Here is an 18,265-nt window from a genome sequence, read left to right as displayed (position 1 = left end):
TCTCAATCCTGATACCTTTGCTTTGTTTTCTCTGAGTGTGATTCTCATAGGTCTTTAGGTTAAGTCCCTAAAGAAGGACTTGTTTATGGTAGCTGGGCTTTGTAACAGGGCCACAGGTGAATTCAACGAATGGCACACTCACTTTGCATCTTTAACTATTGGTATAACCATTACCCTTGGGATAGGGAAAGCTAAAAATTATTTTGGAGCTTTGTCAAAGTACCTGTCTTCAGATATTCATCCTGTCTTCTTTTGGAAGATAGAAAGAAGGAAGAGTATTTATTTTTGATGAGAAAATATAAACACTTCCAGATGTTTTTGATTCTTCAGCTTTTTGCCTCCCTGTTTATTGAGAATGACTGTGCTATAGGAAACTTCTTAAGCTCCTTTACTGCTTTTGATGATTGTCTTCTAGTCAGGAAACTAATTATAGACTTCCAGAACCCTTCAGAGAGAGGAAGCCTGTGGGTTTTGCTCTTTGTAATACTCATCTGCAGCTTACTGGTGAAAAACTAACCACCCTTTGACTATAAGTCAAGGGCTTTTCTGTCTTCTTAGTGCTCAGTAGCAATATCAGGTAATACGGATGCTGGAATCTAAGGTGAGAAAGCCAGCTCTTGGAGTTACTAGGACTGCCATCAGATTGGCTAGAATGCATAGTGTGAGAAAGATGTCCTCTATTCAGTGCATGAAGAGGGGAAGGGTAGTGTGTGTTACCTATAGCCGTGTTCCACTTGTGGCTGTCGCACTTTCACCTACTCACTTTATACTATCTTAGATTCTCACTAAGGTTGTCAGTACTTTTCATGACAGTCTTTTATTTATTTATTTTCATGTTATTGTTGTACTGGGGGTACATTGTGATATTTACAAAAGTTCTTAAAGTATATCATACTTGAATTCACCCCCTCCATCATTCTCCTTTATCTCCCCTCCTCCTATTCCTTAAATAGCTTTAACAGGTTTCATTTTTTATTTTCAGATATGAGTACATAATATTTCCACCACATTCCCCTTCCTACACCCTTTCCTTCTATACTGCCCCCGCTCCCTCTGGTACCAACCCCAGATAGGCCCTGTTTTATCTTCCTGTTCTCTGTTTTTGAAAAGAAGGCATTTTTGTTTGTTTAAGATAGCTATACAGGGAGTTTCCTTGTGACATTTCCATGTATATATGTATTATAACCCAAATTGGTTCATCCCCTCTCTTTTTCTCCTTTCTATCTTAGTCCTCGTCTTATAGTGATTTCAGCATATTCACCTTTTTTTTTTTTTTTGTGGTACTCAGCCTTAAATTCAGGGCCTATACCTTGAGCCACTCCACCAGCCCTTTTTTGTAAAGGTTTTTTGAGATAGGGTCTCAAGAACTATTTGCCTGGGCTGGCTTTAAACTGCAATCCTCCTGATCTCTGCTTCCTGAGTAGCTAGGATTACAGGCACGAACCACCAGCGCTTGGCCATATTCACCTTCTTAACTTCCTTCTTTTACTCTGCTTCTCCTGTTTGTGACCTAAAGTAATCTGTTTTTCACAATATTGCTTGTATTTGTATTGTATCTATCTCCCATATATGAGAGAAAACATGTGCCCTTTGTCATGAGTGTTTAAACATGACTGTTTAAACAGTCTTAAAAATAATTGTTTTATATTTTAGAAAACTGTGTGTTATCCACACTTTGTGATTTTTAAAAATTAAAATGAAAAGATATTCTGTATATACTGTGAAGTAATATAAAATTTTCAGGTGGGAGGTGTGGCTCAAGTGGTAGAATGCCTGCCACCAAATGCAAGGCCCTGAGTCAAACCCCAAATGCTGTCAAAGGAAAGAAGCACAAAATTTTGCCATGTGTGGTAGCTTGTGCTCAGGAGGTGGAGTTTGCGGTTTGAGGCCAGCTGGACAAAAGTTAGCAAGATCCTAGCTAAACCAATAAGCTAGGCATGGTGGTGTGCACTTGTCATTCCAGATATACAGAAGGCACAGATAGGATGATTGTGATCCAGGCTGGCCTGGGCAAAATATGAGACACTATTTGAAAAATGATTTGGGCAAAAAGGGCTGAGGGCATGACTCAAGTGGTAGAGTTCCTGCCTGGAAAGTACAAGACCCTGAGTTCAAACCCCAATACCACCAAAAATAACAACAACAACCCCCCCCCCCCAAAAAAAAAAAAAAGAATAGCCTGGTATAATCCCAATACTCAGGGGCTGAGCCAGGAAGATCATGAGTTCAAGGACATCCTGGGCTACATGGTGAGATCCTGTCACAAAAAAACCCAACCTCCTCCCCGCCAAAACAAACAAACAAACAAAAAAACCCTCATAACCCAACAACAACAAAATTAAAAAATTTAAAAGGTCCTGACTTCTTATTGAGGCTGATGGGCGAACCAGACTTCATGTTCCTGTACCAAATTCCCAAGGAAGAGAAAAAGTTACAAAGAAAAAACTAAAAGAAAAACAATAAGCTGGAGTTCGATGTGATATGAATGGGTACTCTGGGATCCTGGAAACTATTGACCTAGAAATAATGAGGATTTCTGGAAGATGGATGTCTGTTGAGATCATTCACCAGGAAGCCCCTAGTCTGATGTACAGTCAAGAGAGGGTAGCTCAAAAGGGGGAGCAGCTCCAGAAGAGTGGGAGCTGGGAGCAGGAAGGGGGGGACTGGTTCCTCAAGAGTAGCACTGTTGACATCGTGGATTAGCTAATTTTTCATTGTGAGTGACTATCCTGAACATTATAGGATGTTTAACAGTATTCCTGGCCTGTTTCTCACTAGATATCATTTGTGTCAACTAAAACTGTCTCTGGGCATTGCCCACTATGTTCTGGGGGATAAAATTGCTCCTGGTTGGGATTCCCAACTATATTAGTCAGTTATATCATCACTGCAACCAAAAACCTAATGAAACAACTTAGAAGGAGGAAAGATTTATTTTGATCAGAGTTTCAGAGTGGTCATTTTGTTACGGAGGGGAGGGCCTGTGGAGCGGAGCAGTCTGACATCATGGTGACTGGGAAAAAGACAGGAAAGACTAGGGTTGAGATACCCCAGTGACTTACTTCTGCCAGCTAGGTCTCACCTTCTAAAGTTTCCAGAACCTCCCCAAATAGTGCCAACAGCTAGGGACCAAGCATCCAAGTCTACCAGATGTACCACTTTGGGCACATTTCTTATTCAGACCCGGAGTACCTGGCATAGACTAAGATCTAATAATGTATCTTCATCTAGGAAGTGATTGTTGGAGAAAGATCTTAATGGGGTTAGCAGTATGATTGCTGGAATTGTTAGCTTTCTTTCAAATTAAAACAACCTTTAGGTATTACGTGTTGTTACAAAACCAAAAATAAACCAGGTATCTTAAAAGATACCTCTTGCATTAAATTTAACAATGGTTGTTGGTCAAAGAAGAAATACAAATAGCTAATAGAAATGTTTAAAAAGTGAAGAATTATTTTCCCCCATTAGATTAATAAAGTTAGAATGACCAGCCATGTTAGTGATGATGTGGTGTGGAGAAATTCATCTCTAGTAGGAATATAAGTTGACATGAGCTTTTAAGTGTGTAGTTTGCAGTATTTATACTTTTAATATTTTTCTAATAGAAATATATGTATGCATGCAGTTTAACATATTTAGGGAAGCTTATTGCAGCTTTACAATAACTGTAAATTGGAAGCCATTCCCAGTATTAGGAAAGTGGTTAAATAACTGGCTCATTCAAATTACTAGTAATATTAGGTAGCAGTTAAAAATGATGAGGTAGGAACTGAGCATGGTGGTGGTACATACTTGTAATCTCAGCCCTCCGGAAACTGAGGCAGGAGTGCTGTGAGTTGGAAACCAGCCTGGGCTACATAGTGAGTTCCACACCAGCCTGGGCTGCATAGAGAGACCCTGTCTTAAAAAAAAAATTATGAAGTACAACTCTCAGAAACATTGTGCTCTATTTTTGGGAAAGATACGTCAGGAATGGTTTTAAAAAGCTTTGCAACTTCCATATCTCAATTAAGACCAAGTTCTTTAGTAAGTGGATTTTTTGCTAGTGAAATTAGTGGTTTGTTATTAGGGTAGTTGGATTGTTTAAAATAGATTGGAGACCTTTCATTCTTGCATGATTAAAAAAGTAAGAATCTAGTGAGGAATTTACCATTTAGGATGGTGGCTATTTGGATCCTGAATGATTTGTATGCAATCACTGGAGAAGGAGGAGTTCTGGTTTCCTGATAGCAACTCTAAGGATATCAGAGTCCGTTTTTGGAATATTGTTACGTTTCTCTTGAATGAATTTTTCATGAAAGATTGTGATCAGACAAGAACTGGGACTTAATCCAGCATGTGGAACAGGTTGCATAAACTAGCTTTGGCTTTCTTGTCAAGAAAGTTTTGCTTAATGTCTAGATATATGGCACAATTTGTACTGAGAATTGCTCAGTACCTCGTTATGTTTTAGCTGGGCAGGGTAGGGGCAAAGCTAACCTTCACCCATGTTAAATTCTTAGGTGTCCATCATCATCTCCAAAGATGACTTAGGAGTTGTGCATGACCAACTCCTTTCACAACACAGTGAATCCTTTAGGAATCTCTACTGCTTGGCAGTCTTCTTGAATTTCTGTAGTTAACTGGGTCTGCACTGTTCCCAGTGACCATTTCCAATTTTTTCCATTTTTCTTGCACCATTGATGCAATTCCCTATTTCTGCCAGAAGTCCAACCTGTTTCTTGCTTTGTAGATAAAATAGAAACTTGCAAAGGATAGACCCTGTAGTTTCCCCAAATTTGTAAACCTACCTGCACATATACTCATTCTTGGTACCCTCCTGCTGCTCCAGAAAGGGTACTTCAGATCCTGTCCCTGCTTGGAGTGCTTTGCAAGCTTGCTTTCTTCTTCTGTATAGCCTGGCTGGTAGTTTTTATGCGGGAGGTGAATGCCATCCCTTCCTTCTCTGTTACCCCCATACCTGTTGGCTCTGCCCTTGCTTGTCAGAAACCTTTTGCTCTGAATTATTTCATATCTCAGGCATTTTATCTCCTATGTTCCATGGTATCCTTCTCAAGGGCATTTCTTCAGTTTTTCCCCCCTCTAAGCTAATAAAAGAAAACAAAGCCAAGCTGTTACTTTGCCTCTCCCCACCTTTACATCTAACCATATTAGCAGTCCCTACCACATCCTACCTTTTCCTTCTTATCTCTTGTTTCTATCCCCAGTTGTATCCTACAGTCCTTTTCATTGTTGTCTGGAGATCCAGGTAGGCATGCTTTTGTTAAGGTTTTGTTTGAGTACTTGGTATCTGTTGTCCCGTCTTCTCTCCTTCCCACTCTGCCTTGATGCTTCTATAAGGAGCCTGCATATGAGACGAATGCTAGTCCTGCTGTTTATTATTCTTTTGTTGTGTACTGTATTCTCAGGAATGTGTCCCTGGAAATCAAAAATTTTTGGTTCCAGGATTGATTGGTATCACTTATCTTTTGTGATATGAAAACAGGATTATAGAAAATGGGCTGATAGTTTTGCAAGTGACAAAATCCTCATTTTTTTCTGTAATTTTTAGTTTTACCACTTGGAAAGTTATGTAAATAACAACAAGAATAACAGTGAAGGCCTTAGTTCTAGCATTCTAAATAATCATGGATAAATATATCTTAGCCCTACCTGCACGTGTTGTTTTACAAAATGGAGTCAAAAGGAATGTAATTACTGCCCTACAGAGGGAAAATCATTCTTTGTTTTCAAGAAATCAAATTGCCTTTCTGGACAGGGTATGTCATAATGCTGGTCTTTTGAAACTTGTATAAGTCTCTTCAGATAATTTGTATAAAATAGAAAGAAGAGCACTCTCTCTCTCAAAATTGGAGTTTCCTTGAAGATAATTCTTTTTTTTTTTCCAGTTCTTCAAATTAAGACAATGTAGTTAAATTTCTTTTCTTTTTTTTTTTTTTTTTTGGGGGGGGGTGTCGGGGAGGCAGTACTGGGGTTTGAACTCAGGGTTTCGTACTTGCTAAGCTCTCTGTCTACCACTTGAGCCATTCCTCCAGCCCTTCCTCTACATGTGTGTGCATGTGTGTGTTTATTTATTTTTAGCGTTTTAGTTTTTAAGAGTAACTTTCATTTATTGGTAATGTTTGGAGCATTTGGTTAGATTTGGTGGATCCTGAGCTCCTAAGGTCTGTCAGATTGTGTGAGACGTTGCTATTTTCAGGCAAGGAACCCATGTAGTTTAGATTATGTCATCTTCCTGGTATTTTAGCCAGTATCTTTCACTGGAAAATATCACAAAGAAAACTCAAGTGTCCATGGTACATAGTGCCCTCTTGATGGTAGGCTTCAGACTGCCTCAGGGATGAAGAAGCATCTTCAAAGCTGCAAGTCTTCCCTGTCTTTCTTGATCTGTACCAGTTTATGAGGCATTGCAAAGCTTTCTCTCAGACCACTGAGTCAAGTGGTCTTGAGCTTTTAGCTAAATGTACCATAAAGCCTAGTACTTTTTAACACTAAGTTGTAATTTATTTAATAAGGATAGGGGCCAAACGGAATATTCTTTTCAGTACATATTAGGTGTCTAATTGACTAATAGGAAGTTTTCTATTAATCCAAGCTTTTAAAATTCAATTACAATTCTTTTTTTAAAATAATTTTATTATTTTTAAAAAATTTTATTTGATCATTTTTACGTATACTTACATGAATATACATTATTCTGGCCACCTCTGCCCCCCCCGCCCAGTTACAGTTATTAACCTGTCTGTATCCAGGAATTTAAATTTAAATTTATTTTATTTATTTTTTGTGGTGGTGCAGAGGCCAGGGCCTCATGTGTGCTAGGTAAGAAATTTATTTTTCAAGAGTCAATAGGAAGATGATTTTTCTTAGTACTGTAAGTTGAGAAACATACACTTTATTCAGCTATCTCATTATTTGGGAAATAATAGCCTGATACAAGCAGTTTTCCTCTGAAGAATTAAAAATTGAAAAATATGTAACTGTACATGTTTGAGAAGAAACCATTAATCTCCTTTAAAAAGCTCTTGATTTTTCTGGCAATGGAAAGTTCTGGGACTGTCTGCTTTACTTAGTATTAATGCTTAAAATGTTTTGTTTTTTTTTTGGGACATAGTCAGAAATCCTACTTGGTCAATTTACCTCAATTTAAACTTTCTGTGATTGTTAAAGTTTCCCTTTCTGTTATATAAGAAGAAATTTAACATTTTTTAAGATGTTGACATTTTTGAAACATCAGTACATCTAGTAAGCCTAGGCAATATTAATCATTCTTCAGAATAGCATTTTGTTGCTTGAATGCAGTTTGTTTTGTTGATTAAGCCAGACTACAGCTCAGGTATTTAGTAAAACAGTAGCAACAAAATTGAAAATGAGCTTCAAAAGTTTTTAAAACTAGCCTTTCCTAAGTATCTACTTGAAAACTAAGGTGATAGAGAATTCTGTTTTTTTTTCTTTGAAGTGTCTTTGCCAGTATTTTTGTTAGTACTGACCTTAGGCTTGTTGAGATGTGTTTATACCCTTTCTCCTGAAGATTTGTTTCTGAGAAATAGAAGAACCAACTCCCTTTAGAAAAGTTTGTGTATAGCCCTTCTGTGTAAAGCCCATATGTAGTTTTAACCTGCTTTTGGTGTATAATTTATTTAAATGTTTACTAGAATAATAGTAATAATCTACAAATGTCTTAGGCACAGACCTAGGTCTTGGTGTGTTTATAAAGAGTTGCGAAAACAAGAAAAATGTATTATAGTTAAGAAACAAAAGAATGAAAAATTATATGCAGTGTCTGCGTAAAAGTATAGAGAAAAGAATGGGATTAAAGTCAAAGTACTATTTAGATCCCTGCTTCCTTTTTAATTTTTTTTTTCTTTTTTTTGGTGGGACTGGGGTTTGAACTCAGGGCTTTGTGTTTGGAAAGCAGGCGCTCTACCACTTGAGCCATACCTTCTTTCTTGCTTTTTGATTCATGTGCATTATAGAAATTTTGGACATATAAACACATACACATGCATATGTGTAATCTTTTCCTCCTTAAAACTGTCAACTGTCAGATGTATTGTAAAAATTGAGAAGACTTCATTTGGGTGTAGTTAGATTTTTATTTCAATGACTTCATGTTGCAACTTTTTTTTTTTTTAACTCCAAAGACAATAGTTTTAACATTTCATAATGAAAGTTACTAAATAAATTACCATCCAAATGAGTTAATAAACTTGTAGCATGTAATACTGTGTTGAAGAAATTAAAAGAAGAATTTAAGATATATAGCCTCTAACTTCTAGGATCTTATGATGAGGAGATTGTATAAATCACAATAGTCAGTAGAACAGTTAAAATTAGATTGCTGGCTAGAATGCAATCAAATGCCAAAATTTGTCCTAATAAGTACTAGGAAGTTTAGATTAGAGGAGATTCATCCAAATGTGAAGTACTTGGGAAAGACCCATACATCTTTTGTCAAAAGTAGAATTTGAGGAAAATAAATTATATAAAATAAGTGTGGATTGCACTTAATTTAAAAAAATTTTTTTTGGTAGTACTGGGGTTTGAACTCTGGGCCTTTTGCTTGCTAGGCAGGCACTCTGCCACTTGAGCCATGCCTGAGCCCTGGATTTAACTTTAAATAGTGACTCTCCTTACCGGCTAATGTATTCTTTTTAAAGGTCATTAAATATTCAGTTTCTTCCTTATAGAAGAGAAATGAACTAGTAATGACAACAACAAAATTGCTAATATCAGGATATGAAATGGGCAGAAGGCAGTGGAGGAAGTCATTCTGGTCTGAGGGCTAAAGGGAAACTGAGCCTGAGAATAAGCCAGGCAAGATAAGTGGAGAATCTTGCTTTGAACATAGGAATATGTAAAAGTCTTTTACAAACATGACTGCCTTTCCTTGCAATTGGTGTTATTAAAGGAATTAGAGTGTATGTGTTTGAGTATTTTATATTGAGATACTGATCTGTAAATCTCTTGGGCAGGTATCTTTTACCTTTCACTATACAATGTAATTTTTTACTGAATTGGAAAGTATTGAATTGATAAAAATAATTCTGAACTTTCTAAAAGACTACTTTTTTATTTTTGTTTTTTAGATCTCATTTAAAACAAAGTTTTAAAAAATCAGTTCAGAACCAAAGACTGTAACAGAAACACTCAAAAGCCTTTACCACTTTAGTTTTTTTTGTTTTTTTCTTTGTTTGGTGGGAGAGTGGGTCATAAATGTTTAGGTGTATGTTTGTGTTCCAGTTTTATTTAACTGCCCTATAAAATAATCTGATTGTAAGTTACTTAAATTGGAAAACTGTTAAAGAAAAGCCAGTTCAAGAATATACTAATTCTTTCATTTTAAAAGAATGGATTCCTTGTAGAGCTAAACAGTTTTAATCCTTTCAATATTGAGTGCCTACCTAGCCTATATTAAGCAAAAGTAAATAGATTTAAGTCATTGTAGAGTGAGTTGTCTTAAAAATGGTGTTTATGATCCTGAATTCTGAATAGATTTAGGACTTAATAAACATATCAGTTCTTTTAGGAATAAATGTAAAATGGAGGAGGCTCGAATGTGAGAGTATTTAAATGGCTCTCAAGATTTTCTGGTTCATGTGTTGTGATATTGAACTCTTTGGTCCTGGGCTTTAATTTGTGTCTGGTGCTGACCTGATGCTGTGCAGGGACACTCACTGCATCCCTCCATTCAGTCCCTCTAATTATTCCAACTTCCTGGGGAGCTTGCTTAGAACTGGGCATGAGTACTTGTTATTAAAATATTGGGCTACCCTGGATACATGTAACAAGGTAGTTTTTGATACCAGATTGTTGTGTAGATGAACAAGATAGAAAGTAAAGTTGTTTGCTGTGAATAGGTAGGTAAGTAGGTAGGGATTGTTATAGAAATTATTTAGTTAGACAATGGATTAGGCTTGTAACAAATGAAATCATGGGTAATATAGTTCTTGTGCCTTTTTTGTTGCATTGTTGTTTTCAAGTACATATTCACAAATAAATCCGACTCTATAAATGATATGTGAAATAACTGAATTGCAATTTTGTGTGTATTTGTGAACAGTGATAATTCTTTTTGCTAAGAGCATCTGTTAATGCAGGGATTTGTCTCTTCAGGTTCATGTGAAAATGGCCGATGAGGCTGTCTGTGTTGGCCCAGCTCCCACCAGTAAAAGCTACCTCAACATGGATGCCATCATGGAAGCCATTAAGAAAACCAGGGCCCAAGCTGTGAGTCTGAATGAACCTATCTACTGCAGCTGTTTCATATGTAGTGAGCAGAAAGCTAGAGTTTGTATTAAAAAAAAAATAAGAAAGAATGATTGAAAATGCTATTGCAGTTAGTTCATGTCACATGAGTTAAATGTGGCTGAATTCGCTACTGGAAATGAAAGGCTTTGTAGCATCTGGCAGTGCTGGTCGCTGATCCTGCAGGTGGCTGCTGGATTCAGCTTTCACACCAGGGAGCAGTTTCAGTTCATTTCCAAATTTGCTAGGAAAAAAGAAATCCCAATTAGTTTTGAGTATTAACCCTTTCGGTGTAATAAGAGAATTAAAAAGAAAATAACTGTGTTATAAACAGGATCCAAGAGACCCTGTTTGAATTTTAATCACTTAAAAATTATGTCCATGTAGATATGTTGCAAGAAATATAAACAGTGCGTTTGGTAATTATAGTTTGTTTATGTCAGTAAAATGCCCATAACTTACCTTGATAAATCAGTAATTCTCTTCACCACTGATTTGATTTGAATGGAGCAGAATCCAAGTAATAAACTGGTTTCAGAGAGAGTTTTTTTTAGTATCAGAGAACTAATTACATATATTGTTAAAACTATGCAGAAATCTCTAACATTGGATGAAAGCATACAACCCTCACAATTAGCTGAGTGTTCACATTAGTGTTCACATTTCTTTTGAAAGAAATGTTGTAGTAAAATACATGCTTAAATAAAAAACTGAATTCATGAATCCATATTCTAGGTGTTTACAGTTTATTAGCCCAGTTAATAAAGTAAAGCTCTTAACCCTTTAACTGTTGTAGCTTGTCAGAATGCAGTCTTCAGTTGAATGTGTTAGTGGAATGAAACACTATCTATATAGAATAGTTTAAATTATGCTGTATCACATTCATAAAGTTCCAATCAGCATTTAAAAATCTGATAGGTAGCTATTTCTAGGTTATGATATTGGCTTCTTCAGAAATTTGATTTTCCTTTTAGAATTGTTTTACCAGAAATTTGTTCAGCAGTGATTGATACTGGAGTGGCTAAATTTATGTCTGGCCTGTGGTAGAGTCAGAATTACTTAATTAGAACAGGATGGGAGGATTGAGATTACAGCAGTGTGGCTTATGGGGCAGAGAGCATAAAGTAGTTGTGAATGACTAAATTTGGTGTAAGGAGAGAAAGAGGAACAGATATCAGAATTAAAAAATTCAGAATACAAACCAAATAAACCCAACCTCCATTGTAGTTTAGTTTGATAGAAAAGGTCCCTTGGCAAATGACTGGATATCTTATGCCATTAGAAATAAAATGTGTTAGTTTGGTTTAGTTCCTTGGCTGGAACAAAGAAAGGGGAATTGCGGGTGGGGGAGGAAGGAGATAAAGGAGAATGATGGAGGGGGTAAATTCAACTATGATATTATAAGAACTTTTATAACTATCACAATGTATCCCTAGCACAACAACAACAATAATAATAAAAAAGGGGAATTTGTCATTTTCCATTTGTCTTGCTCACGGTTCCTGTGACATAATTCTTTGACCTACTAGCCATTGTGAAATTATCCAAACTTGTTGGCCAAAGTTAGCCTCAGGAGAAGTGGGGGGAATTTGTGTTGAATATTGTAGACAAATTCAAGGACTCAGGAAGATATAGCCCTACATTATAGTCAGAACAAAGAAGGAATTTGATTTTGTACTCAAAATGTGAGTTAGAGCCGATTGGTGAGAGAAGTAACTTTATTTAGTGTTTTTGACCAGTAAACACACTTATGCTCTGTATATGTTGCTTTACAGGTTTTGCAATATGATAAAATTAAAAAAAAAATTCTGTTTTCATTTGTAAGGTACATCCAGGTTATGGATTCCTTTCAGAAAACAAAGAATTTGCCAAGTGTTTGGTAAGTTAGTAACTAATCAGAAAATGTTAACTTGTTTCAGAATGCAATTGTAGTGGGATGACTTTTGTAAATGTGGGTAGTGATGAATTATAGAATTATAATCCAACCACTAATTCTTTGAAAATTGCCTGTGAAGAGTTTTTATTCTGTAGTGCAAGTCTTTACTTGAATAGTAATTATAAATATGGAAAAGTTATAAAATCACCATATGCTTAGATTATTATATATTGCATGGTCTTTAAATCTTGAAATTGAAAACTTCAGATTTTTAAAAGTAAACATATCAGATTGTCCAGTGATTTATCATAATGGTTTACTTATTACACCATGATAATGGAAAATGAAGTCAGAAGTAAGATTCCGTTTTTTCCCTTTTTTTGCAAATTGTGGCATGTAAGATCAGATGTTACTGCCTCTGTTTTGGGAAAAGTATGATCTAAGTGTTCTCTACATATCACTATCTTAGGTAAATTAACTTGTATTTATTATTAAATTGATTTTTCCAGGTGATTTTTTTTAAACTACATTCAAGAGTATACTAAAATCTTAGATTTTATGTACTAAAATACAATTTTGATTAATGTTTGAATTTTTGTGATTAGATCAATTATGCCATATAATGTCTGTCTTTATCTATTATACTTTTTTCCTTTGGTAACTTGTATTTTGTTTTATGGATTCAAAATTGTCTATAAATGTAATTATTTTCTAGATGAAATTTCCACTTAAAATCTATAACTTTAACTTAAAATCATAGAGTTCTAGTTTCAAATTGACTATTTTAGCCAACTCACTTTATGGATTAAAACTAAGACCTAAAGAGGTGTCTGGAGAGAAAAGCTTGGCAGAAGTATCCAAAGATCCAGATTCACCAGGTTTGATGAGGCCTATTCCAGTGTTTCTTGTGTATACCTCTTTTTAGTTTTGTCTTCCTTGGAATTTTGATGGAAGTTGTCATAAAAATACAATATTTATCTTTAAATGTTTATGTACAATATAATCTGTTAATATAATATTTATCTTTAAATGTTCATGTACAATATAATCTATTAAGTTTAAGTTTGTATAGATGAAGTGTTGTTAAAGTAGTCCACAGAACAATACAGCCTGCTCTTTGTACATAAAGTTTTATCAAAACACAGCCAGGCTCATTCATTTATCTGTTGTCCATGGCTGCTTTTGCTAGAGGATGTTCTATATTTCTTTATAGAGAAAAAGAGTTTGGTAACTTCTGGTGTGGATGGATATCTGAATTCCAGGGTATTCATTCATATATTTGGTCAACTGTAATAAATATTTATTTGGCATCTATATATAAGGCATTTTGAGAAGGATATAGAGATGAATAGGATGTGGATTCTGCTCCTGAAGAATTCACACTCATGTGGAAAATAAGTCTGCAAGTGTTTTTAGCTCAGGGAAGAAAATATAGTAAGATCAACTCTATAAATGAAGATAAGAAAAATGATTTTTTTCGGGTGTTCACATTAGAGAAGAGAATGTACAATGGAGCACTACTTTTCTTTTCTCCCTGATTTTCTTTGTAATCTTATCTCCTCCTCTTCCTTTTGTCAACAGTGTGTCTTTGCTAAGCCCGATTACATGCTGTTGCCAAACATGGCTGGCTCTTTCCTGTCACATGCTTTGCTTTTCTCACCGGGCACACCTGTTCTCTACTGCCACATTTCCAGCTATTTAGTCCTAAAGGCATTGCTCATGTGTTATCTTTACTGGGAGAATTTTCTGTATCCTCTGGTTAGACATGATCTTTAAAAAAAAACCCAAAAAACTCTTGACTTCTAGGGCACTTTGAAATATACCAGATCTCTTATTTGGTATACCACTGTCCATATTACGTTAAAATTGTTTCTGTATTTTAACCTCCCAATGCAGTAAGAACCTTGGTTTTAACCACTCTTTGTTTCCCTGTCATCTAGCCTAAATGATTTCTATGCAGTAAGTTCAGTGAATGTTTATGGATGATTAAATAAATATTATTAGATTAAGAATTAGCAGACATTCAACCTGTAAAGAAAAGCTTCCTTCTCATCAGAAGAAAGACTAGTTTGGAAATAGAAGACAGTATTGCTGAACATTTTTGCTTGCTATGAAAATACAGTATTGTGATTAAGTGGCCTTCCTTTTTTGTGTGCATCAGGGCAAGGTTCTTATTTGGTATATAATTTTCCTAGCATTCAATATTTTTCCATAAAAGGCTACTACTTAAAGTGCTCTTTTAAAAATACCTGGTCCTAGTTTATAAGTTCCATAAAAATAACACAAATGAAATTGCTTGCTGACTTTGTTATGAAGTGTAAATATTGTTTGTGTGTACTGGTGGCAACTGTGATACTTTTTATTTTAACCTGCATATATTCTTAGAAGCCTGGTGATTTCCAGTGTCATGGCAGTGAATTGCTATGTTGGCTGCTAATTTTGCTGAGAAAGACTAGCAGAAGATTTAAAATATTTTGTCTTTAGTTTGATGCTATGGAGTTCCTTTACTGTAACATTTTATGTTTGAAATTTAATCAAATGTGAGGATTTCCATTAATTTCTAGTTTTGTTTACTTTATTGCCGTGGAAAGACAAATGTTATTTTTTGTTTATAGAAAAATCTGTTGTGCTTTTAACATCTATAACTAAAATCCTTTACTTTTTTCTGAATACTTGCTATACATTTACTTTAGAAAGCATATAATATGCCAGATTCCCCCAAATATAAAAATATGCTAAACTTTATATGACTAATAATTATTCTCGATTTACACAAAGTAAGATTGGATTATATATGATTCCTACTGTATATGATTTGAACGAAATTATATCTTTTTGTTTATTACTGCTGTAATAATTTATGGAAAAAAACAAAGCTATAAGTAGCCCTCATGAAGAATAGCAGTTTTCAGAAATTTTAATGTGCTGAGCAAACAGATTGTATTTTCAAACTGTTTTATATTCTGTATTTATCCTCTGGGCTTCTTTTATTCTGAGCAGTAAATGACCAGCAAGAGGTGAATGTAAGGATTGTTAGGATTAAGAAAAATTCTTTGAGTTTATAAAAAAAGCTTCAAAAAGTAAAACTAAATCTTGGAAAAAAGTGATACTAGTTTAAAGAAATTTCATAGTCTTCCTAGTTCTCTTTCTTTTTGGTATACATAAAAAATATATAAATATTATTAGTCCATCTCAGCATTGTTACAGTACTTAGCCTTATAAAACATTTATTTGTTGGATTTAATAACTGTATTATGTTTGGATGTTACTTGTATATGTAAAAGACATACATGTATGTATAGAGATAGAGTGCTTGTTAGGATGCTCAGCAGTGAAAGCACGGAAGGGAAATGTGGCAGGCATTGGTTGCTTGTATTTCTTGGAGAGTGTTTAGCAAAAGAAGGAATGTTTTATTGTAAAAGCAATAATGAGATACTTTTAATCCATTGATTAAAGTAATTTTAAATAGCTGTGACATTCAGTATAGGCAAGGGTATAGGAAAATTGTTTTGAGGAGTATAAATTGTTTCAGGCCCCCTTCCAATTTGTTATTATCTATTAAAACATTTAAACATATATTCACATAAGTATATATTAATTGATTTAGCAAGTCCCCTTCCTAAGAATCTCACATAGAAAGATATACTTGAAAAAATGTTCATTGTAATGTTTTTCTTGTAATAGCAAAATTTGGAAATAGCTGGAAAATGAAGAGAAGTACAGCCACCCTGCAAGGGTTGTTGTAAAGATTGGAAACATAATATATACAGAACCTCGCACAGAGTTCAGCATTGCCAGGCAAATCGCCTTAATCATTATAGATAAGAATAATTGTACTTTAGAAAATGGGGAGACCTACGAAAGAGTTTTTAGGGGAATGAGATTGTTAAAACAAAATTAATATGATTATTTTTGTGTGTATTTTGGAGTTCAGATTTTTTTCCTGTTGAGGTGAATAATCTGATGTACTACTGTATACATATGCTTGGTACTGTAGTTTACAAATGCTTTTTTGGCATGAATGATCTCATTTAATTCATTAAAACACTGAAGTTGGGGATCATTAACTCTTTAACAAAAAGAAAACTGAGACCCAGGTGCAGTGAGTTGCTAGCTGTCACATGATGCTGCTGGTTAGTAGCAGATCAGGAGGTCATTGAAGTCGGCTGTTGCCGTAAATACACAACACTTGGAAAAAAATAAAAGGAAAAGAAAAGAAACCAGCAACACCTTACCTGGATCAGTTGTAAAGAGTGAGAACATTGAAACAGCTGAAAAGATAACAGCACTGTAAAGAACTTAGTCAGCCGTACCTCCCCCCCACCATCCCCGTTCTTGGATAATAATGAGGTTGTAGGAAATGTAGGTAGAGGAACTGAAGAAAAGCTTGTTGGTAGGTCATTGGTCCTTAGGTGTGAGGCTGTAATTGTAAAGTGTGCTAAAGTTCTGCAGTTAGCAAGTTTGACAATGCCTTTAACAATTTTTTTGTCCTTAAAATAGTTTAGGGTGAATTTAACATGATCCATGTGATATTTATATTTGAATTTTTTTTTTTGACGAGAGAAAAGAGACTTAGACCTTGTAAGTCCAGAATTGTTTATAACTCTTATTTATGGGTAGCTTGTAGAGTCTGTGTTGTATGTGACCCTTGTTATTTGTGTATGTCGCAATTTATGAAAGGTCGAGAACTGTTACTATAGTGTATTTTGTAGACATCTAGTTTTACCTGCATAAAATTTCATATTAACATTACTGGATTTTTCCATTTTGAACGGACTTTATTTTAAATATTAAAATTTAAGTTTTGAGAATGTAAGAGATTTAAATCACATGAATATATTGACAGTTTCTTTCTATCTGATGAACTCCAACCTCAGCTCAAAATTAAATCCCTACAAGAACTACTGCTACCAAATTTACATTTTTTTGGAGTGTGTATTTTTTCACATATGTGTGTATGTGATAGAAAATTTTGTGTTAGATTTGTTACATAGGTACTCTTATTTGCTAAAGTAGGATTTTACTTGTTTTTAAGAGAAGAAGTGAGGCTGGGAGTATAGCCCAGTAGTAAAGTGCTTAGCTAGCCTGTGGCAAGTTCCTGGGCTCCATCACTAGCAGGGATCACAGGATTTAGGAGGCTGAGACAGGAGGTTTGAGGGTTCCAACCAGCCTGGGCTGCATAACAATACACAGTCTCAAAAAACCAAAAACTGCCAGGTGCCGGTAACTCAACACTTACAATCCTAGCTACTTGGGAGGCAGAGATCAGGAGGAACACAGTTCAAAGCCAGCCCCAGGCAAATGGTTCTCTAAACCTTGTCTCAAATATACTCAATACAAAAAAAGGGCTGGGGGAGTGGCTCAAGTGGTAGAGTTCCTGCAAGCATGAGGCCCTACGTTCAAACCCCAATACTGCCAAAACTAAAATAAATAAAATAAAATCCCCAAATCACACATACACTAAACAAACAAACAAATAAATAAATAAGTTGTGGAATATCTACTTGTTGATGAATTTGTCTTTGTCATATAATTTCCATGTCAGTAGTCGTAAGTTGCTAACTTTCTTGGTTTTCTTGGAAGAGAACAATGTCAGAAAGGTAAATAAGTGCCTTGCTTAATGTCACGTAGGTAATAAATATGAGCATAGATCCCATGCAGGGTACATGTTCCTAACTGCTGCTAATACGAATTGGAGCCACAGTGAGCTGTCAGTGGCAGTTATTAATCAATTAATTTTGACTTGATAGAATTATTGTGCTTTTTTTTTTTTTTTTGGTCGGACTGGGGTTTGAACTTGGCTTCAAGTTTGCAAAGCAGGCTCCCTACTGCTTGAACCACATGCCCAGTCTAATTTTGCTGTGGTTATTTTTGTAGATGGGGTCTTAAGAGCTGTTTTCTCCAGTTTGCTTTAAACTTTGATCTCCTGTACTCAGCCTCTCAAGTACTTGGGTTTACAGGCATGCACCACAATGTCCAGTCCTAGCTGGCACCTATTCCTGCAGTTGACGGGGGCTTCTCCCTTCTGCCCCTTCACATTGGTGTACTGCTGTTGAACTCTAAACATAGAATTATTTCTTTTGTTTCTCTTGGATAATCTAGATGCTAGAGAAAATATCTCCACACGTGTATTTGTTGACT

General features: G+C 35.3%; 1 protein-coding gene across 3 annotated transcripts in view; it reads left to right on the top strand.

Moving 5' to 3' along the window:
* Pcca (propionyl-CoA carboxylase subunit alpha) overlaps nucleotides 1-18,265 on the top strand; it is a 356,147-nt gene that overhangs the window by 37,257 nt on the left and 300,625 nt on the right. For all 3 annotated transcript variants that reach the window (XM_074043045.1, XM_074043043.1, XM_074043044.1), the window contains exons 5-6: nucleotides 10,117-10,230; nucleotides 12,074-12,127. In XM_074043045.1, the coding sequence (XP_073899146.1) occupies nucleotides 10,117-10,230; nucleotides 12,074-12,127 (168 nt within the window). The remainder of the gene's footprint in view (nucleotides 1-10,116; nucleotides 10,231-12,073; nucleotides 12,128-18,265) is intronic.

This window comes from Castor canadensis, chromosome 10, assembly GCF_047511655.1.
Source record: "Castor canadensis chromosome 10, mCasCan1.hap1v2, whole genome shotgun sequence".
NCBI classification, from domain to species: Eukaryota; Metazoa; Chordata; class Mammalia; order Rodentia; family Castoridae; genus Castor; species Castor canadensis.
Note: the sequence above shows the minus strand (reverse complement) of the source record. Positions and strands in the feature narration are given on the sequence as shown.